Below are 23,497 nucleotides of genomic sequence, written 5' to 3' on the forward strand. Positions count from 1 at the left end.
CTATGGATAGATGGCTGTTACCCGGGGGTAATTATTATAGGGCGCTCTACTCAAAATCGGTGGTTAAGACTCTGTTGGGGCCTACAAAGACGGCGGTGCGTACGTGGCAGGACGCTAATACTTCCCTGGGGTGGAAAGATCGCTTGACTTTACCGACCCCGCTCTTCGGTTCGGACAGGCTTGGGAAGTTGTGGAAAACCAAGGGGTTCGATAGATGGGACCCTATTGGTATTAGTAAGGTGGGCAACCTCTGGGTTAAGGGCCAGGTGAAATCATTTGAGATGTTAAAGACGGAGTTTGAATTGGGTGACAGAGTACTTTCGCTACGTCCAGGTCCACCATGCCTTAATGTCGGTCTTCCCTTTGGGTCAGGTGATTCCGGAACCGTCCACACTTGAGGATAGGCTGTTGGATGGCCATGTACCCGACAGCACCACCTCCCTTGTTTACAAGAAATTAATTAATAATAGGCCTGATCTCCTGCTACATCTCCAGGATGTGTAGACCCGTGACGGCCTTGAATTGGATGATGAGGACTGGCAATCTGCGATCTCCTCTCCCAAGGAGGTCACGATTCCAGCTCGACTCCGACTGGTACAACTTAAGAAATCTGGCTGAGAGAGGTTACCCCAGTTACTGGACTACTAGGACTCTGGATGTGGCTCATAGTAATATTCTCAAGAGTCCCATCCCAGTGTACCTGGGCCTCAACAATGCTTACACCTTCTTTGTGCTCCTCACTATTGCTAGGGATGGTGTCTTTTTTACGGGCCGTAGCATTGCGGTTTGCTTGAGCTGTAGCGTGTCTTACTCGCTTTTTGACCCGTTGGGCCTGAACAGATTAATCAAGGTTGGTTGTAGTTGTAGTACCAGAGACCTTAGAATGGCTAGAATGGCTTTGCATTATTTTTCAGTTTACATAACATAAACAAGAACACCCAACTGGCATCATATCAGTGTATGTAAACAGATCGACTACCTCATTATCGGCACTTAGGACTACAGGTAGCATCAGGGGGGAACGGACTCATGGGGAAGGAACACAATAGTAGACCATTAAAACATTGTGAGGAAGGAACCAAGCACAGCACTTCTGCAGGTGGCGAAGATCTCTAGGGGCCACCCCCTCGCTCCCCGTCAGACCCAGACCCAACTGCGTATTCAACCCACTGCCCCCACTGTCAGACGCGTCATGGGAGGAAAGCTCATGTTCTGCTAGCCCCGATGCACACATGACTCGCCAGGCCAGTAAGTCGTCCTGCAGCTTCTCATCCCTCTGAGTGAGTTGCATGTGAGTTTCCTCAGCCAGGGATCACTCCCATACATCTCTGAGCCAAATGGGCCCCTCCGGAGCCCCCTGCCCCATCCAAGTAATCGGTACCCTGTGTCTCGCTAGCACCAGCATTAATTGTAAGAGTTTATACAAAAGTTTCTTTTTCTTGAGTTTGGGGACTAACGCAAGCAGACGATGCAGGGGGTCGATCGCCATCCAAAGACCTGTAGCCGTGACTATGCGCTCCACCACCCCCACCCAGAAACGCCTGACCGAAGGCCAGTCCCAGGCTAAGTGTAGGAAGCCCGCTTTCTCTGCGTTACATCTAGGGCATCCGTCTCCTCTATCCCCAGAGATACGCCTCAGGGAAACTGGGGTTAGGTAGATGCGGTGTAAAAAATTAAAGTGTTTCAGTTTAAAGTATGCGTTGCACGAGACCTTGCACGTGAGTGAGCCAATGCGCTTCCACTGCCCCTGTTCCAGTGCAGTGCCAAGATCCACCTCCCAGGCCGCCCGGGACGGTGGCAGCGGGGGGGGGGGTAGAATCCTGTTTCATGGCCTTATATAGGAGAGAAATCAATTTACGCCCCTTGCCGCAGGAAACGAGGATGTCTAAGGTGTGAGTTAGTGGTGGAGCCTCCGGGTACTGGGGCCAGGTAACCTTCACCATGTCTTGGCGTCCCCCGAAGTGTAAGTATTGTCCCCTCCCAAGGCCAAAGGCCTCCTCTGCTTGCTCATAAGTTAGGAAGGACTTGTTGGGGTAAAGGTTAGCCAGAACCTCGCAACCACCATCCCTCCAGCAGTGAAAGGACATGTACTTTTCCATGTCGATGAAGGGGGCCAGTATCCATATCGGGAGCTCCCTGTGAAAGGATTCACTCCGTAAGACCCTCTCAACAAACGGCTGCATATGCCGGCCGTGTGACGCACAACATAAGGAAGAGACGCGTCCGCCCCTCTACCCTGCATTATGGCGACCTGCAGCGTCTGGATGTCCGACCTACAAGAAAGCAGGCGTGTCTCCCAGTTGTCTGCGTCTGTAAACCAATGTTGTAACTGTGCCGCATAGTTAGACACCTGGTCTTTAATCTTGCCTCCCCCCTTGCTTATCCACTGTAATGCGAAATAATAACAGTGAAATTAACAGCCACCTATAAGAGTTCCTACAGCTGTGGCCCAAACAGCGACCCTCTACCAGATAGTGCTACCAAACCCTGCAGAAATAGAAACAGAACATGTTCACTTACCCCTGGTGAGAAACCTGGTGGCCACAGTACAGCAAGGAGGAACTCAGTCTCTCAGAGACCTGGGCATCAGGAACACAGGAATGAGGATGGGGAATCCTCAGAAAACTAGCAGAAACTAGCAGAAAACTCATTTTCTTCATTCTTTTTGTTGTTGTTTTTCACTGTGCAAGCAGCCAGTGGGAAAGGGGCACTGCAGCTCCCTCGTGCCCCCGATATTGGCATGACAAGGTAGGAAGAGACGAGAGAGGTCCCCGAATGCTTCTCACTAACGCCTTGCTTCGTTTGGCGGTTTACCCGTCTGACTCGGTGGGGTCCAGGAACCCGCAGCCAGTATCCTGCAACCACCCTCGAGCATTCGCACAGGAAGAAAAGCATCCTGATGTAGTAGGGAGGCAGGGCTCTGACGCTTCAACAACCGATCAGCGTCCTCGGACTGGGTTGGGCCATTCCTGATTGGAACAAGCATTGGCATAGCCAATAGATCTCGCCTTTGGGACCTTATAAGTGTTTAGCCAGAGATAATGGCTTTGCCAATGTCTTTAAGCTATGTCGTAGAGGATTGTGGTCATTATGCAACATGTTGAAACGCTATAATAAACAAGTGTTATAAGCTTTTTTATTACCTTATATATATATATATATATATATATATATATATATATATATATATATATATATATATATATATATATATATATATATATATATATATATATATAACCAAGACATTATGTACAACTGAACGACCCAATTAAAAAAAATTAACTTAAAAAATGTATTCTAGTTTTTTGTCCTTGCAATTCTAGCAACTTCTTCCTGCCTGTTCTAGTGCTCGTTTGTTATAGTTTTATGTTTTTGTTATTGGGGGGGATATAAACAACAGGAGGTTGGAGGCTGGGAAATAGTACTGTATTTACAACATGAGCAGCAGACAGATTTTAGGAGAGAATCAACAGATGGCAGATTCTGAGGGAAGACTGAGGTGGTGCTGGGATAGGTGGTGTGCTGATGCAGAGGTGATGCTCGGGTGATGCATAATGATACTCAGGTGGTGCTGAATTATGGTGAGGTAGTACTACTGAAGTGATGGTGTGCTGGTGCAGAGGTGATGCTGGGCGATACTGAGGTGATGCTGAGTGATGCTGTTGTGCTAAGTCAAGCTGAGGTGGTGGTGCTGCACTGGTGCTCAAGTGGTGCTGAGTCGGTGCTGTTCTGAGGTGACACTGTGCTGATGCGGCGGTAGTGCTGAAGCTGAAATTTCACTGCATTAGTGCTGAATTGATGCTGAGGTGGGGCTGTGCTTGTGGTGGTGCTGTTCTGATGCTGAGATGGTGCTGTGCTGATGTTGTAGGGGTGCTGTGGTGATGCTGAGGTGGTGGTGAGCACTGGTGGTGGGTGTACTGATGAAGAAGTGGTGCTGGGATGGTGCTGTGCTGATTCTGAGGTGGTGCTCAGGTGATGCTGAGTGACCCTGAGGCTGTGCTGAGTAATGCTTAGGTGGTGGTGCTAAGCTGGCGCTCAGGTGTTGCTGAGTGATGCTGATTTGGTGCTGTGCTGATGGTGCGCTGTTGGTAAGGTTGTGCTGCAGTGATGCTGAAGTGGTGCTGCGTTGTTGATGAATTGGTACTAGCAAAAAACTGACAGCAAAAGCTGATGCAAAGTAGAAACATATTGCATTATAGTGGTTTAATGTTCCTCATATGGAAATGGATAATGGCAATACATATTGTTAAAAAGTTAAAATCATGTCAGGTTGTGCTTCAACAACATGCACATACCTGCTTCAACAGCCACACAGGAGCATCACCAATATAGCTCTTCAGGGGATCAGATACAAGAAGTGGAAGCGCAACAGATATCCCACTCCGAGGCTGCCTGCTGGCCTAAACCACCCACCATGTGCTTTATTCTCATAATAATTCCTCTGTCAGGCAAGAAGACATTCCATGGGTCACATTGTTCCAGAAGAATCTCTGATGAGGTTATCTACTGGAACGCTGGTCCCTGTAATACCGTTGGGTAGAGTTAGCGCTATATAAAAACTGCAAAAACAAATAAATACACGTGAGCGCATTCTGATTCAGGATAAAGACTTTTGAACGCCAAAACACAGGTTTAGTGTAGATTTTCATAGCGCTTACTGCCCCTGATGAGGCGCTGAAATGTCAGTGATCAAAAAGCACCCCCCTTCTTCTTTTTTAACAACATTTTGAGAAGTTGACAAGAGATTACAGGACACCAGCAAAATGTTTACAATAAAGTGAATCTCATCAAAATGAGCAGGTGACAATCTGGTGCATCTTATAGGTCCATTATTGGCTTGTACATACAGCCGTGTTGGTAAATAATGTGTGCCAGCAATTTGAGCCCTGTAGCTCCGTAGTGAAGATCTGAGAGAAAGAAGCAAAAGCAAAAGCACGGCGGGTGCGTTGTATGTAACCTGACCCACGAGGAATGCAGCTGCCACCCTGCACTCCGCTGCTCGTTCCTGAGAGCAAAACGCCGTGGGAGTGAACATTAAAAAAGAAGGTGAGATATGCACCCGCCTTTAGCCATTTGCATGCTTTCATTAATGAAAGACACACGCAAAAGCCTATCCTATGTGTGGGAGGAGTCAGACCCACACAGAGTTGTTCAGAGTGAGTGCTTAGAAGAAGCCTCGCAGAGCAGCGCATGCACTCTGGCTCAGGCTCGACCTAAAAAGGGATGTTGTTCCAAACTTAGCTAAATAGAAGCCTGGAGCTCTGTTAATGCAGGATTGATATTGACCGACGCACCAGCCCTCTTGTTTTGTGTTCACTGGAACTTTGGAGTTTCTGTGTTAGAGATCCTATGGAAGATTATGTTTAAATTACCCTTCAGGAAAGAACCAGAGCCTCAGTGAATTTAATTTGTGGGCTCTTCAGCATGAGAGGAAGGAGTCTTATATGCCACATGAGTCGTTGTGATAAGGTTATTAGTGGGTCAAACATTTTTAATATTTTGGGGCATTTTTTACCAATGATAGGGGGACTCCAAGTTCCGGCAGTCTTGGAAAAGGAGAAGGAGTTGCAAGCAGCCACTCTCTTCAATGGGGCTTCAATGGTGGATATTTATTTCTGGGAAAGAATAGTACGTATTAGGAGGAAATACAGTCAAGTATGGAGATTTATTGGGGAAAGTATTATTGACGTAACACTGATTAGGTCAAAGTATGCCTCAAAGGCGCCATAGAATCGCAGAGCGCAAATGAGACACTGGACTGCACTATGAGCAAATTAAGGAGCTATCCTTTGAAGTTTATGCTATCATCAATGTCTTGTTTTATCCTTTATCCATCACATTTGGTCGGTATACACCCGTTACAACGCAACTTTTACTCCGCACTACCATTACAACGCAGGCATTACACCGCATGACATTACAACGCATTGCGCTGGGGGGCGCTCTAGGATAAGAGGTAAGTTTAATTTACTATCCAACACCTTCCCTAGGGTCCACGGGGACTGGAGTTAGAATAGTAAATTATACTTACCACTATCCAGCACCTCAAAGCGCTATGCGTTGTAATGGTATGCGTTGTAAAAACCGCGTTGTAATGGTATGCGGAGTAAAAGTATGCGTTGTAACGACATACATCCCATTTGGTCCTATGCTTACCATGGAACTCGAGTAAAGATTTTATATCACTAGTTCGATCTTCATAATTTTGGATTAGCATTATGTCAGATATTTTTTTCAAATTACCATAAATTCAGCCTGATAAGAACCTACACAATTATTTCAGATGTTTTATTTCTTTTTTTCAAATTGTAATTCCTTTTTTTTAATGGTGGTAGATTAAAATTGTAGATTGGTAATTGTGGTGATACACCCAAATAAAGCTATCTGTTTTTTCCTTTGCAGAATGGCCTACATTCTTCACCAGTCCACTGCGTTTCATGGGCACAGCCATGGCCCAGAGTACGAGACGATTGAAGACAGTCCCACCAGTGCCAATGGTGGATTTTCCTTGCACCTAAACCCTCCCGGCAACACCAGTGTGAGGGCTGCTTTTATCCACGTGATCGGAGACTTACTACAGAGCTTTGGAGTCCTAATCGCAGCCATCATAATCTACTTTAAGGTGCAGTTTTAGGGCAAATGCATGGGAAAAACCCATATGTATGAACGATTCAGTCATCTTACATAAATATTCTACCACCCACCAATAAAAACATTTCTGGCCAGAGCCTGCATCAAGGATGATCAACCGAATTCCAGAGTCCCCAGATCTCTGCCAGATTTCAAGATATATTTAGATATAAGTGGCCTGATTCACTAAACCTTTTCTGGGAGTAGTGTGTGTTAGTCTTGTCTAAGGTGTCAATTTCTCTTGATTATCTAGGCCTGAAGCACAAAGCTTCTTCTGATCTTAGTGAATCACTAAACTTTTTCCAAGTGTAAGTATGCCTTTACTTCTAGTAGTTCAAGAATAACAAACAATTACTGCTAGAAGACAGTGGTAAACGAGACCAGCTATTCAGTTCAAATTCACAGCTTAGAATGGTGGAAGACACAAGCACTCACAGAAAAAGCTGTGTAAATCAGCCTCAAAGATTTCATTTTAGTCAAGGGTTTTCCTAAATCCCAACATCTGATCTGTCTCTACTTATGTTGACCACCCCGCCTCTACCTATTACTTTGAGAATTCTACTCCAAAATTGCTGTAAGTGATGAAAATATCTGTGGAACTGGATAGCAAAGTAAATCACAGTGCTATATCTTGTTTTAGGTAATGTGAATGTGAATTTCCATTTGCTATTTTTCACTCATATCAAACCTGTAGAATTTCCTTTCAAAATGTCACCCTATAGTACCTTCTGTATATAATTCAAGGTGGGAACAAGAAGCGCTGGAGTGAAATGACAAGAAAATCAGAAATGTACATAAAATGTAGAAACCAAAATAAAGTCCAGGTATAAAACACTTTAAATATATGAACAAGAGACCAAATGAGTTGAGGCAGAAGAGCCTGTAATGGTGAATCAGTGTTCTTTCTGCATCTCAGCTCGTGAAGTTTACTCATTAATAAACAATAATAAGCCAACTTGGTAGTGAGACTTTTCCGAATGTTCACTTCCACAAGAAAGGAGTTGTAAGGACAGGAACTCTCCTGCCAAGATGTGTCCATAATAATATGGGTGTTTCTGGCTCCTGAGAACTGCCACTGATGTCAAAGAGGCTACATGATAGGAGCCGCACACCACCCACAAGCACAGGACAACATGAGCTTCAGAAAGGTCCACCTGCATCAACGTCTATTAGGAGTTACTAGAGGGAAATGTTGCCGCCCTTGACTGGTCCCTTGGCACTCATAGTCCTGCTGCTGCTACCTCTGCTCTCAGGGGTTACAAAGGCAGCAGCAGAAGTATAAAGTAAACATGGGCCAAGAGCCATGTTTATTATTGATAGTTTCCACTTCTTGCCTTGATCATGGCCCCTCATCAATAAATATGAGACTGTTCAGGATTTTAGAGTTGGACACATAGCCAACTTGGTGATGTCATCAAGGTCACAGGTTGCATGATGTTACTCCCTGGCATTTTTGTGAATTGGCATCCATGTCTTCCTGCTGCTCCTAATGCTGCCTACCGCTACAAAGTGCCATATATTGGATCAGCTAAGGAGGGTGCACGTGTAAGGCATGACGTGGTGGCAGCTCTGAAAAGGAGGCCAGCATGTAGAGGGGCTGACTGGTTGAAGGACTAAGTAGAGATCATCATCCAGAGAGTGAATGGGGCTGGGAGAGAAGGAAAATGGGTAAAAGGGAGACCAGATTTTGCCTGATATGCAAAAGAAGGGGGATTGGGTCATGTGGATTAGGCAGGATGGCACAGTGGTGTCCTCCATTTGAGGAAGTGATGCAGACTAATGCACTCTCCACCTCATTGATGCTGAAGCCCACTAGAGTTAGAAGAAAAATATTTTACCCGATGCCTTTGTGGCACACAAAGAAGCAGTGGCTTTTAGGGGGTAGTCTAAAGGGAGTATTGTTGGAAAATATGACAATGCATAAAAATTTGAGATGTTAATATCTACCAGACATCACAGACAGTTTTAACCCGCATAATTTTCTGGTTGGAAATATATGTACAGTAACCTGTAATGTTTGGCAATAAACTCTTTCCAAGGTATCAGTGAAAAGGGCAGAATGCACTCAGAAATATGTGAAGTGGATGTACTTCATTACTATCAGTCTTTTATACTTCCCTGTTTTAGGCTCACATAACATAGACATCTTTGTTCTTGTTTTACAGCCTCAATGTAAAATTGCAGACCCAATCTGTACTTTCCTCTTCTCACTCTTTGTGTTGGGAACCACACTTACCATACTGCGAGATGTCTTCCGAGTCCTCATGGAAGGTAAGAAGTGTCATGATCAGTTTCCTGAATACCTTCCTGCTGTGTTCAGATGTTCCAGGGTTATCCCTACAAGGGAAGGTGATGAAGGTAAAACCACCAACACTGGACAACTACTATTCAAGATTGGTCAAACCCACCTATATGACATCTTAATGTAAAGCCATAGCTCATCCAATGGAGAACAAGGAAAGAACAGCTGAGCTAAAAATATCACCACTTGTAGCATGCTCTTTGTCAGCACTTGAGCTGTTAAACTTGGTTGATCATTCATGGATGGACTGCCAGCCAGTTCTGTGCAAATATGTTGCAATTATGCTGCAATATTGAATTGATACATTCAGTGTTATGAATAAAAGGCACAAGTAACCTGGGTGTGTGAGACAGTTGAGATATTGGAGGTACCTCTCTGGTGGGCGGGGGGCAGAAGTCAGAAACGAGTTCTTCCCCACTCCAGTCTCTTATTCTTTCCCCACATACTGTGCACAATATGTTTCTTCATTTCATCTCAGCCTCCCACCTCTGTGCCTCCATCACTGTGTTCTCCAGAATGCATCATGAAAGATCCAAGAAGAGAGATGCCCTGAGAGAACAAGGCAATAGCTAGAGGCAGTAAGCCTCCAGCATGGAAAGTCACAAGTTGCTCAGATTTACTTAGACCATGCCTGGGAGGTGTGAGGCAGGGCAGGTATAAATCAAAAACCCTGAAGAACCAGACTGGGCTCAGGCCTCTTTGACCAACCTCCTTTGACTGTTAGAGCTCACATGTTAAGGGCAATCCTTGAGCGAGGTTACCTGATGCTCTAATGTCTGCCAAAGTGTAGAGGTGGCTTGTGGTCTTGGTCTCAAAGATGAGCTGTTGATGCTTAGACAGGCCCGCAGTTCTCAGTGCCAGCACCACAGGCGTGAAGAAATCACTTCACTCTATGTTTGATGGATCTCTTTGTAATACCCTCATGATGATATTTTATGTTTAGATCCTCCAAACGTTTAGGCGCCCTTGTATTTCGTTCTCATCCAGGGGATACTCATCAATAGTCATAATCTATGAATAATCCCCGCCCATGTGCGGGATCCTGGAGCATATAGAAAATACATATATATACTTATATATGCATATGTGAAAACATATATCTATGCAGCCTAAGATATTTCTATAATGGACAAAGTGCTGAAATACATAGATTTGTATATATAGTAGCATCTATACTCTCCCAACCCCTAAGGAAGAAAGCGAGCAGTAAATATTTGTCATACAACAATGCTTTACTGCCATTGAAAACCTGTAATTGCAGGCATTTGCCAGAAGGCTGCAGTAGAGTATAAAGCAAACAAAGAAAACTGACACCTTGCCTTTAAGGCATTAGAGTAGGGGTACCGTGCCTTTAAGACCTGCAGGAGACCCCTTGTTTCCCTGATGCACCACAGGTGGCAGTTAGGTCAGTTCTTTTTTCCGGCTCCTTCTGAGAGGATCTTGGAGCTTGAGCTCTTCAGTTTTGTGACTAACACTGATATTTTAAAACAATGTTTCAGAACATTCGACATTTTCTGGTTTATAAAGGCTTCTGCAGCTGGTTTTGTGGCCTTCCATACATTTCCAGTCAGAATTCCAGCTTTATTCAGGAAATGCCCTTCCTGTGACAAGAAGATGGCACTGGCAGATCCACACTCGGTCTGCATTGTGTGTCTTCCATCATCACACAATCCTGACCAGTGCTACCATTGTCAGAAGTTCTCCAGGTGGACCCTGCGCAACAAGGAATGCATTAAACTCCATGCTCTGCTGGAAAAGGACAAGAGTCATCAGGATGGAGGCCCCAGGACACCATCTCCCAGCTAGCAACGCCAAAAGCGGTGCCGTTCCACCTCTCCTGACCCTAGAATGAGAAAGGGAACACGAAAATCATCGTCGCCGTGGAAGAGGCCCAGACACTCTTCAGGAACACCATCTCGACGTCGAGAGTCTCTGCCGCATACAAGTAAGTCGGCGTCGAGGCACCACACTTCGGGCTTGAAGACTGTGGGTGCTGAGAGACCTAAGTCTCCGTCGACGTTGAGGCTTCCGTCGACGTCGAGACACTCTCCGCCACCTTCGAGGGGGTCAGCGTTGAGATTAGTGACGGCTAACATCTCGCCTCCGGTGGGCGTGCCATCGTCGAGAGGATCGTCGAGGTCCTATCGCGCGACGTCGAAAAGATCGACGTCGACACAACGGCATAGAGGGTCGCCGTCGGCAGGACGTCATGAGCGATCGCCGTCGACTCGGCGTCATGGCAGATCGCCGTCGACTCGTCATCATAGTAGATCGCCGTCGACTCGACGCCATGGCAGATTGACGTCAAGGTTTCCAACTCGACGCCGAGGGTCGACGTCGAGGTCACCTTATCGGCGTAGGCGATCGATGTCTAGACCATCGAGACCTCATTCGACTCCGATGGTGACTCAGACCTCATCGCCGTCGAAGCACTCAACGTCTAGAGGAGAGGTCATAGGAATTGCGGAGTCCCTGCGGCATTCAGCTCCCGGGTCCAGATCATCATCTGGAGACCGGTCATCGTCTCCAGGACTGCACATTGTGGGGATTTCACCAGAGGCATCCCCAAAACTTGCAGAGGGGAGGGCCCGCAGTCTTTCGCTTCGCTGTCCTCAAGGTGCGGTGTCAGGTAGCCGCAGTAGTCCGGGCTCGGATTACTCCAGCGCGTATTCACCATCCGGACCCACCCCTCGGAAAAGCGCTCCGGCGGGACCTTCGAAATCTCCCCCTAGGAGACCAAGATCGCCTCCCAGGCCAAGACCTACTTCCAGGCCAAGATCGCCTTCCAGACCAAGATCTCCTTCTACACGCCGGTCTAGGTCCAGGGGCCATCACAGCCGTCCTCACGAAAGACCCCATAAGAGGAGACGCACAGGATCACCTACATGGTCTTCCTCTACAAGATCTATGGTCCGGGACTACTCTCCGACCTTCTCCTCAACGCCTCCATCACGGGTGTCGCCCATAGATGACATTTCGACCTTCACAGATGTGCTGGGTAGGGGTGCAAAGAAACTCAACATAATCTTGCATACCCCTTTGGTGCCCACATCTGTCAACTTTGACACCTTGCATCACCGGACAGCTCCTAGACCGCTGCTACCACTGGTGCCAGGATTTTTGGAACCGGCTATGGCCACCTTCCTCACCCCTGCGACAGTGGGTTCTGTGCCATCCAGAATCGCCAAAAAATACAAGGCTCGAGCAGAAGACCCCTTGTATCTCAGGGCTGACCCAACAGCAGACTTGGTCATTGTTGCTGCAGCCATGAAGTCCCACTCCGCTTCTACATCATCCTCTGTTCCTCCTGAGAAGGATAGGAAACAGCTGGACTCATATGGGAGGAAGATGTGCAATACTTCAGCGTCATCAATGAAGGTTGCAAGTGCCTCCTGCCCTTCTCGGGAGATACGACAGATCTCTTTGTGACTCCCTCACACGTTTCATCGAGAAGCTTCCCAAAGAAGACCAGCAGGATTTCACTGAAATTCTACAGGAAGCGGGGCTACTAGCCAATCAGGTGATAAGTGGTGCAGCGGACGCTTCAGATCTCGCTGCTCATGGATACTTCTATGGAGTCTGTTCACGACGCTTGGCCTGGCTGCGCCTCACAGGCCTCAAGCCTGATGCCCAGAAGAAAATTTTGAACCTCCCTTTTAACGGCTCATCTCTGTTTGGGGTTCACGCTGACGACAAGATGAACAAAATGAATGCTGAGATGGACACTGTCATGGCTGTTGGCCTGGAAAAACGCAAGGAATTAAAAAAAACGTTTCCGTCAAGGCGATAAACGTTCCTTTCAACAGAGGGTTCAAACCCCTCTATTGTCCTCCCAGAACCAACAAAGTTCCCAGTTCCAACAAAGGCGCCCTGGAAGAGGAAGCGGCAATAACAAGCAGCAGTTCACCTCTAAGCAGCCTCCCAAGCCTTGAGTCGTTGCTTCCTCCTCAACCGTTCGCCACTCATATGGGAGGAAGATGTGCAATACTTCAGCGTCATCAATGAAGGTTGCAAGTACCTCTGCCCTTCTCGGTAGATACGACAGATCTCTTTGTGACTCCCTCACACGTTTCATCGAGAAGCTTCCCAAAGAAGACCGGCAGGATTTCACTGAAATTCTACAGGAAGCGGGGCTCGTAGCCAATCAGGTGATAAGTGGTGCAGCGGACGCTTCAGATCTCGCTGCTCATGGATACTCCCATGGAGTCTGTTCACGACGCTTGGCCTGGCTGCGCCTCACAGGCCTCAAGCCTGATACCCAGAAGAAAATTTTGAACCTCCCTTTTAATGGCTCATCTCTGTTTGGGGCTCAACCTGACGACGAGATGAACAAAATGAATGCTGAGATGGACACCGTCAAGGCTGTTGGTCTGGAAAAGCGCAAGGAATTCAAAAATCGTTTCCGTCAGGGCAATAAACGTTCCTTTCAACAGAGGGTTCAAACCCCTCTATTGTCCTCCTAGAACCAACAAAGTTCCCAGTTCTAACAAAGGAGCCCTGAAAGAGGAAGCGGCAATAACAAGCAGCAGTTCACCTCTAAGCAGCCTCCCAAGCCTTGAGTCGTTGCTTCCTCCTCAACCGTTCGCCACTCGGGTCGGAGCGAGTGTAGCTTGTCACCTGGAAGAGTGAATAGCCATAACAAGAGGCAAATGGGTGCTAAATATTGTGCAACATGGTTACTTGCTGAGGTTCAAGTCTCCTCCTCCGCAAGAGCCCCCACAATCCAAGCGCCCTTCTCAAATTCAAAGTCAGCTGTTGAAGGACGAAGTGTCTACCCTTCTCGGAAAGAAAGCCATAGAGGAGGTCCCCCCATTCGAAGAAATCAGGGAGTATACTCCTGCTACTTTCTAGTCCAAAAACGAGGAGTAGCCAAAGAGCACAGACCTATCCTCGACCTGCGCCTACTGAACAGGTTTATCAGGAAGGAGAAATTTTGTATGCTAGCCCTGCATCAGATCTTTCCGGACCTTCACCAAGGAGATTGGATGTGTGCCATCGACCTGCAGGACAGCTACTTCCATATACCTGTCTCAGTAAAGCATCGTAAATTTCTCAGGTTCCAGATAGCCCATCATCACTACCAATATCGAGTGCTTCCATTCGGCCTCACATCCGCCCGTGGACATTTTCCAAGTGCATGGCGGTGGTGGCTGCCTTCCTCCGCAGGCGGAAGATCTTCGTCTATCCCTACCTAGATGACTGGCTCCTGAAAAGCTCCACACCTGTTCTGCTTCAGAGCCATCTCTCATACTGTCTCAACCTGATGCATTCTTTGGGTTTGCAAGTCAACTACAAAAAGTCGGTCCTCAACCCCACCCAACGAATACACTATCTTGGTGGCTCCATGGACTCCGCAGAGGCAAGCGTGTGTCCTTCGGAGAAGAGGTTGTCATCAATGCTTTTGAAGTGCCGCACCCTTCTCGACACCTAAAGTCTGACAGCCAGACAAGTGTCGTCACTACTGGGATCGTTGGCCTCGTGCATCTACATTGTGCCCAATGCACACCTTCACATGCGGCCTCTGCAGCAAGCGCTGGAGGACCAATGGTCTCAGAGGTCAGGCCACTGGGAACATCGCGTCTCTCTCCATCAAGTTGCCAGAGACTCCATCAGATGGTGGATGAAACGCTCTCACATGCTTCAAGGAGTTCTGTTTCATCAGTCACCTCCAACGCAGACAGAGGTCACGAATGCCTCAATGCACGGCTGGGGTTCTCATTTGGACCAGCTTCAGGTACAAGGTCTCTGGTCTGAGACAGAAAGAAGCTACCATATCAACTTCTTGGAGCTACGGGCGGTCTATCTGGCGCTCAAGTCCCTGTACCCGTCTCTGCAATCCAGCCACATTCAAGTTCAGACAGACAATACAACAACGATGTTCCATCTGAAAAGCAAGGAGGCACCAGGTCACGAGTTCTGTCTCTGGAATCTCAATCAATTTGGCGGTGGCTTCTGGCGAGAAGTCTCTCCATTGTGGCAGTTCACTTTCCAGGGATCCTAAATGTTCAGGCAGATTGCCTAAGCAGGGACTTCGTAGAAGCGCAAGACTGGGTGCTCAACGAAGACATCACTCAGGAGGTGTTTCGGCAATGGGGAATGCCAGACATAGATCTGTTTGCAGACACTGTAGGAGAGTAGGGTCTGCAATCCTATGATCACCCCAGATTTTTGCTTTTTGCTTCACTGGTTTACGACTTCCCTGGCTGTGGGCCTGCTAATCAGACCCACAGCCTAGCTGTTCTCTCACTAAATTGACACGTGTACCATAGGTGCATATACCAATTGGTACTGGGCCACCTTATCAGACCCTGTCACTCAGGGCATAGGTGTACCCAGGGCCTACAGCATGTATTGTGCCACCCCTGGCTGGCCATCTAAATCTCACACAACTGGCTGCACGACTGCTGGGGCAAGGTGGTGTAATCACCCTTTGCTTTAGATATAGTATACCTATATCTAACCCTAAATGGACACATGTATTCCTATCAGTCACTCCTATGGCAGGCCTTAATAATCCTGAAGGCAGAGTGCTTGGAATCATGTGAGATGGTGCTCTGGCATGAGCTGAGCCCGTTTGCAGCTTGCGGAACCAAGTCCTAATAGCTGTTCCATGATAACACATACCATATACTCTTAAGTGCATTATAATCCTCGCGGTTATTTGCCAACTCTGGTATCGCTTTATCAAAACATGTCGAGTAAGGTGTCATACGAATTGGAAAACTAACCCCTCGCCAATTCTGGCGACGGGGTTAGTATTCCACCCTTCTAGAGGGACACGACATGTGTGTAACTGTGAACCCCGGTTAAAGTTAACTCGAGCCTCAGCATCACAAAATGGATGCTGCCACCACAGACACAAGTCTGACCTCCTGCTGCTGGCATGCTATATGGTTTTTCGTGCCCCTCGGGCATTTGTGTAAATTGTGCGACTTTCAGTATTCCTTCCAGCGAGGAGAGCTTGGACAAAGGGTTTCCTGTCAGGGGCGGTGCTAGCACCATCCCAGACAGGGTTTTGTGTATCCTAGGTAGGCAGGGCTGAATAGGAAGGTGACTGCAAGTGGCACCCCGGTGCTCACTGTGCATATGCCGTCTTGAACCAGTTCCAGGGGCACACCAGCCCCTGAGCTGGGGAAAGTCCGGACAGGGGAGAGGGGTGTAACCACCCCCCTTCCTGGTCCCACCCATGGGCAGGACCTAGTCGCGTACCAGCCCCTTTCTTTAGAATAAAGGTAGGAGCGGGGACCCTTCCAAATTAGATCATCTTTGAATCCTGAAACTACTTTCTACGAAAGGAACTCAAGACTTCTTCTCAAGATTTCTCCCTTGTGACTAAGGAGTAGTCACCCTGCAGCAGCAGGCACCAACTAAGTATCTTGCAGTTTGCTGAAACGTCCTTCCTCCGGAACCAGACTTACCAGCACGACGAGACCCGGACTCCTTGCCCTCTCTGACCTCAACCTGCCTCTACAGCACAGCTGAGAACCGTAGGTGCGACGAGACCAGAGGACCCGGCTATCAACGGAACCAGCACGACACTGAACCAGCACGACCACTGAGGGACCCTCGAGTGGGTGCACTGGGGTAAGAGAAGCCCCAACCCCAAGCAGCACGAGCACCGAAGACCAGCCCCCCAGCATCCACCAGATCTGCGTGGGGCCCTTTTGCCTCTGTGTCGCTTGCCACGTTGTCCGGTCACTTGCCCGTTGGCTAGTGACCCTCCAGACGACGTCCTACGTTTGTTTCACCGCTGGTCTAGCTCCTCTAGACTAGCCCTCGTCTCCTCTTGAAGGGGACCTTCCTCGGACCCTCCTGGTCCACTCCAGACGCCATTTTGTGTCGCCACGTGGGCTTGCCGTAGCCAAGGCTTGTTGCCTCCTTCACCGGATCCAGCATCGCCAGCAGCAGACATCCAACGTGGGACAGCTCGCAGACCTCCAGCCTGGTCGACATCAGCGCCTTGGTCCGTGCAGCAGCAGAATCCAGTGTCACCTCTTCGCCTGGCTGAGTGACCTCGTCCGGTGCCATCCTGGTGCCAACCTAACCACTGGCTAGTGGTTCAGAACTCGGTCCCCTCTGCTTACAGGTACTCTTCTTCACTGATCCAGTCCTTGGATCAGCCCGGAACATCTTCACTGGTCGCCTGCCAGCAACTTCCACTCCAGGCTCCTGGTTCGTCAACGAGGACTCCCGACGACACTTGAACCCTATGCAGCCGCAGCCCCTGGGCTAGGTAAACCGAGTACCCCGGTGCTCCAGCGTAGATCCACTCTCTAAGTGTCTAGATCCACTTTCGTTTTTGACCTACCTTGTCGGGTTCGCCCGAGAACACTAACTTTGCATTTACTAGTATCCATAGACTTTGTCCCGCATTACGCGTGAGAGTTCCCACTCTGCACACGACGTCCCTAGGCCTCCTGCTTCTAATCTAAGGGTTCAGCATTGTAGGCCCAGCGGTTCTAAAGCCTCTAAGAGTAGTACTTACCTGCTAGTAATTTCGCATTCCACTTCCATAGTATATGGTTTTTCGTGCCCCTCGGGCATTTGTGTAAATTGTGCGACTTTCAGTATTTCTTTAAGAGTTTTGTATTGTGCTTAGCACCCTGTCCTCATAAAGAGTCCAGGGTTGTTGTGTTATAACTAAATATCATTTTATTTTCATAACAACTTGTGTGGTGTCCTTTCACTTGGTGTTCAAGGGGTATATGTGATGGTATAACAGCTGGCTTAACACGCCCTCTAGAGTTTAGCCTAAAGACTGCTCTTGTCCATGCTACTAGGATAGCTGGTCTATAAGGTTGACTTACAACCAATCATCAATAAGGGTTGTTTGGACTGATACATAGTGATCACTAGAATAGTGAGCACTGCATATCAGGCCAACTTCTCACATTGGTGAGCAGCGGTTGGGATTTGAGCTTGCTGTTGTTTTACCACACGTATCCTAAGAATATCATTTGAAAGATCACATAAGTACAAAGGTACATATAACTTAGCTTAGAATACTCTGAGTTCTACTGAACCAGCTGTTGTAGTTCAACAGGGCTTAGCACACCCTGACTACAACTCTTAGTAAGGGACCAGTAGGCAAACAAATAGTGTAGGTAGGTGCATCACTTACACCACACTAGAAGCATGTCAGAAAAAGGAGGGAACTCAGAGGCCCCCCTTGTGTCAGTTGACCCTCCACAGGTCATATCAAGATATGCATCTCTTACTTTCCAGGAGATGAGACAAGTGTGTACCTCCAGGAAGCTAAAACAGGGTTCTAACCCTACCATCCCATTCCTGATTGGTCTCTTAGAGACTTATGATGCCAGGAGGGCTTCTAACACAGACCCTTCTAATCCAGATGGGAGCATGCCCCCCTTAGAGGGAACCCTTGGGGACCCTGACCTCCACCTCAATGGAACAGTTAGTGAAGGAGAGGAGGAGGATCAGGAGTTGTCAGGGGATGAGGCAGACAAGGGTCAGGTAGAAGTCAGTAGACTCACCAGGACCAACTTAAGCAGGCATGAGAATGGACTTGGGGGACCCCCAGGGCCACTCTCAGGCAGGCTTAACATTGGGAGTGGACGAGTTAGGTCTCTATCCAGAGGCTCTAACAGATCCATTCGAACCAATGGCTCTCAGACCTCTTCTCACAGAGGGATGACATCCCCTCAGAGGAGAGAGCATGAGGCAAAGATGAGGGAAGTCAATCTGAGGATTGAAAGGGAAGAACTTGCCCTGGCCAAAGAGAGACTTGCCTTTGCTAGAGAGCAGAAATTGAGTAGGGCAGACCCCACTGGTGGCAGCATTTTACCTAGAGAAAAGGACAGGAGTTTAGACACTAGACACCTGAGTAAGATAGTGCCCCCCTTCAAACAAGGGGATGATATCCACAAATGGATGACTGCTTTGGAGAGGGCCTGCACTGTCCAGTGCGTCCCCCAGAGTCAGTGGGCAGCTATCTTGTGGCTCTCCTTTGAAGGCAAAGGTAGAGATAAGCTCCTCACTACTAGAGCTGAGGATGCTAACAATTACCAAGTCCTGAAAAATACACTGATTGATGGGTTTGGCTTAACCACTGAGCAGTACAGGTTGCTGTTCAGGGATACCAAGAAAATTCAGTCTCAGGATTGGTCTGACTTTGTGGATTGTGCCACTAAGGCTTTGGAAGGCTGGTTGCTGGGCAGTAAGGTTACTGATTACACAGGATTATACAATCTGATCATGAGGGAACAGATTTTAAATAATTGTCAGAACCGGTTGTTGCATCAGCACCTTGTTGACTCGGATCTGACCTCTCCCCAAAAATTGGGAAAGAAGGCAGACAGATGGGTCAGAACAAGGGTCGAGCAGAACCAGGCTCAGAACCAGGGTGGTCAGAAGAAAGCAGACCAAAAGGGTAGTAATAAGAATGAGCAAAATGACCAGAAGTCTTCGACAGGCCCCCAACAAACCAAAGAGGGTGGGGGTCAGGCTTCACAGGAGAAAAAGAAGACTCAAGAAGGCCAGTCTAAAAGGTGGTGCCAATACTGTAAAAGTAAAACTCACTGGTTTAGTGAGTGCACCAAGAAAGGAGGGCAAACTCCTACCACTGCAGCCCCTAAGGCACCTTTACCCCCTAGTACAGTCAGCAGTGGTAGTGCACCTCCCAAGGGATTAGTTGGGTTAACCTTGGGATCTGAGGGGTATGACAACCTAGTTGGCACACTCACTCAGGCTGTCCTTGTCTGTACAGGGGATGTGGATATATCCCCTGATGCAAGTCCCAATACTTTGGGCAAATACAGACAGACACCTTTTATAAATGGAAAAATGGCTCAGGCCTACAGGGACACTTGTGCCAGTGTCACAATGGTGACACCTAAATTTGTGGACCCTGGACAGATCATACTAGGTACAGACTACCTAGTGACCAATGCCAGCAATGTCACTACCCACCATAGTATGGCAATTGTTGATTTCTCCTGGGGAGGGGTAAGTGGCCAAAAGAAGGTTGTAGTTAGTTCAGACCTCCCAGTTGAATGTTTGTTGGGCAATGATTTGGAAACATCACTATGGTCAGAAGTGGAGCAGAGGACTCACATGGAAATGTTAGGCTTGCCAGCACATGTGCTTGCTGTGACTAGGTCACAGGCCAGAAGATGCCCCACTAAACAGGTGCTGGATCCTGGAGCAATGGACCAGACACCTTCCAAGAAGAAGAGCAGTAGGGTTAAGGCATTGCCTTCCCCCTTGCCCCAGGTTGTGGATCAAGTCTCAGAGGAGGCTGACCTCAAAGAGCTGAGGGAAACTGAGCCTAAAGAACTTGAACCTGATCAGGTTGAGTTTCTGGGTTCAGGGGGACCCTCCAGGGAAGACCTGGGGAAGGCACAGTTAGACTGCCCTTCGCTTGAACCACTCAGACAGCAGGCTGCTGCTGAGGCTGCAGGGAACGCCACAGGTGCCCAGAGGGTATACTGGGATGATGGACTCCTGTATTCTGAGGCAAGAGACCCCAAGCCTGGTGCAACCAGGAGGCTGGTTATCCCCTTGTCTCAGAGAGGTTTCCTTCTTACCTTGGCCCATGAGATTCCCCTTGCAGGACACTTAGGCCAGAATAAGACTTGGGACAGACTTGTCTCACACTTTCACTGGCCTCACATGAATGAAGATACAAAGGAGTTTTGTCGCTCCTGTGTCACTTGCCAAGCCAGTGGTAAGTCAGGTGGCACAACAAAGGCCCCCCTTATACCACTACCAAGATAGCCGCCCACTGACTCTGGGGGACACACTGTACAGTGCAGGTCCTCTCCAAAGCAGTGATCCATTTGTGGATGTCATCCCCTTGTTTAAAGGGGGGCGCTATCTTACTCAGGTGTCTAGTGTCTAAACTCCTGTCCTTTTCTCTAGGTAAAATGCTGCCACCAGTGGGATCTAGCCCACACAATGTTTGCTCTCTAGCAAGGGCACGTCTCTCTTTGGCCAGGGCAAGTTCTTCCCTTTCAATCCTCAGATTGACTTCCCTCATCTTAGCTTCATGCTCTCTTCTCTGAGGGGATGTCATCCCTCTGTGAGAAGAGGTCTGAGAGCCATTGGTTCGAATGGATCTGTTAAAGCCTCTGGATAGAGACCTAACTCGTCCACTCCCAATGTTAAGCCTGCCTGAGAGTGGGCCTGGGGGTCCCCCTAGTCCATTTTCATGCCTGCTTAAGTTGGACCTGGTGAGTCTACTGACTTCTACCTGTCCCTTGTCTGCCTCATCCCCTGACAACTCCTGTTCCTCTTCCTCCTGATCACTTCCTGTTCCATTGAGGTTGAGGTCAGGGTCCCCAAGGGTTCCCTCTAAGGGGGGCATGTTCCCATCTGGATTAGAAGGGTCTGTGTTAGCAGTCCTTCTGGCATCATAAGTCTCTAAGAGACCAATCAGAAAGGGAATTGTAGGGTTAGAACCCTGTTTTAGCTTCCTGGAGGTACACACTTGTCTCATCTCCTGGAAGCTAAGAGCTGCATATCGTGAAGTGACCTGTGGAGGGTCTACTGACACAAGGGGGGCTTCTGAGTTCCCTCCTTTGTCCGACATGCTTCTAGTGTGGTGTAAGTGATGCACCTACCTACACTATTTGTTTGCCTACTGATCCCTTGCTAAGAGTTGTAGTTATGTTATGTTAAAATCAATTTATAAAGCGCTCGTACGCCCGTGGGCTTCATGGCGCTATAGGAAGTGTGAAGAATCCGTCCAACATAACACTAAGCTAACAATGGCTAATGGTAGGCTTGAGAGAACAACCAGGTTTTTAGTCCCTTACGAAAGGTGAGTAAATCCTTACTTTGCCTTTGTAGTCAGGGTGTGCTAGGCCCTGTTGAACTACAACAGCTGGTTCAGTAGAACTCAGAGTATTCTAAGCTAAGTTATATGTACCTTGGTACTTATGTGATCTTTCAAATTATATTCTTAGGATACGTGTGGTAAAACAACAGCAAGCTCAAATCCCAACCGCTGCTCACCAATGTGAGAAGTTGGCCTGATATGCAGTGCTCACTATTCTAGTGATCACTATGTATCAGTCCAAACAACCCTTATTGATGATTGGTTGTAAGTCAACCGTAGACCAGCTATCCTAGTAGCATGGACAAGAGCAGTCTTTAGGCTGGACTCTAGAGGGCGTGTTAAGCCAGCTGTTATACCATCGCATATACCCCTTGAACACCAAGTGAAAGGACACCACACAAGTTGTTATGAAAATAAAAGTATATTTATTTAGAACACAACAGCTCTGGACTCTTTATGAGGACAGGGCGCTAAGCACAATACAAAGCTCTTATGAAAATACTGAAAGTCACACAATTTACACAAATGCCCGAGGGGCACGAAAAACCATATACTCTAAAAGTGGAATGCAAAATTACTAGCATGTAAGTACTACTCTAATAGGCTTTGGGATCGCTAGGACTGGACTACTGAACCTTCAGATTACTAGCAGGAGGCCTAGGGAGATCGGGTGCAGAGTGTGCACTCTCACGCGGGATGCGGGACAAAGCCTATGGATGCTAGATTTCGTAAAGTTAGTGTTATCGGACGAATCCGACTAGGTAGAGCTGAAACGAAAAAGGATCTGGACCTTTGGATAGTTAAGCTATGCTGGAGCACAGAAATGCTCAGGTTACCTAGCCCAGGGTCTGCGGCTGCATAGGTCTGGAAAGACGTCGGGAATCCTCGTTGCAGTCTATGGGGCCTGAAAGAAGAAGTTGCTGGCAGGCGACCAGTGATGAAGTTCGATGGGATCCAAGCCTGGATCTGTGATGGAGGATACCTGTAAGCAGAGGGGACCAAGTTCTGAATCACTAGCCAGTGTTTAGATGGGCAGCAGGATGGCACCGGATGGAGTCACCTCGACCAGGTGAGTGGGCGACGCTGGGCTCTGCAGTCTCTCGGACCAGGAGGCGTTGTCGGCGACCAGGATGGAGGTGCGAGCTGTCCCACAAAGGTGTCTGCTGTCGACATCACTGGACCCAGGATTGAGGCAACAAGTCTTGGCAAATGCAAGCCCACGCGGTGGACTTAAAATGGCGTCTGGAGTGGACCAGGAGGGTCCGGGGTGCTCCTCTGTTGGAGGGGAGCAAGGGCCAGTCTGGAGCAACCAGACCAGCGGTGTTGTCGTCGTGGTGCGTCGTCAGGAGGACCACAAGCCAGCAGGCAAGTAGCCGGACAACGCGGTGAGCAGCAAAGAGCAGAAGGGCCCCACGCAGATCTCGTGGATGCTGGGGGGCTGGACTTCGGTGCTGGAGCTGCTCAGGGTTAGGGCTTCTCAAACCCCAAAGCACTCACTCGAGGATCCCTCGGCGGTCGTGCTGGATAAGCGTCGTGCAGTCTTGAAAATGGCCGGTCCCTCGAGGTCTCGTCACACCCACGAATCTCAGCTGAGCTGACGACGTAGGTAGAGGTCAGAGGTGCCAGGGAAGCCGGTTCTCGTCGAGCTGGGCAGTCTTGATCCGGAGGAGAGACTTACAGCAAACCGCGATGCGCTTGGATGGTGCCTGCTGTGCAGGGTGGCTACTCCTTAGCCACAAGGGAGAGTCTTCTGAAAGGTTCAA

At 48.3% G+C, this 23,497-nt stretch overlaps 1 protein-coding gene across 1 annotated transcript in view; it reads left to right on the top strand.

Moving 5' to 3' along the window:
• Positions 1–23,497, top strand: part of SLC30A3 (solute carrier family 30 member 3) — a 259,788-nt gene that overhangs the window by 206,150 nt on the left and 30,141 nt on the right. The window contains exons 5-6 of the mRNA XM_086926061.1: positions 6,406–6,625; positions 8,799–8,904. Of these exons, the coding sequence (XP_086782187.1) occupies positions 6,406–6,625; positions 8,799–8,904 (326 nt within the window). The remainder of the gene's footprint in view (positions 1–6,405; positions 6,626–8,798; positions 8,905–23,497) is intronic.

Source organism: Lissotriton vulgaris, chromosome 6 (genome assembly GCF_964263255.1).
Source record: "Lissotriton vulgaris chromosome 6, aLisVul1.2, whole genome shotgun sequence".
Lineage (NCBI taxonomy): Eukaryota > Metazoa > Chordata > Amphibia > Caudata > Salamandridae > Lissotriton > Lissotriton vulgaris.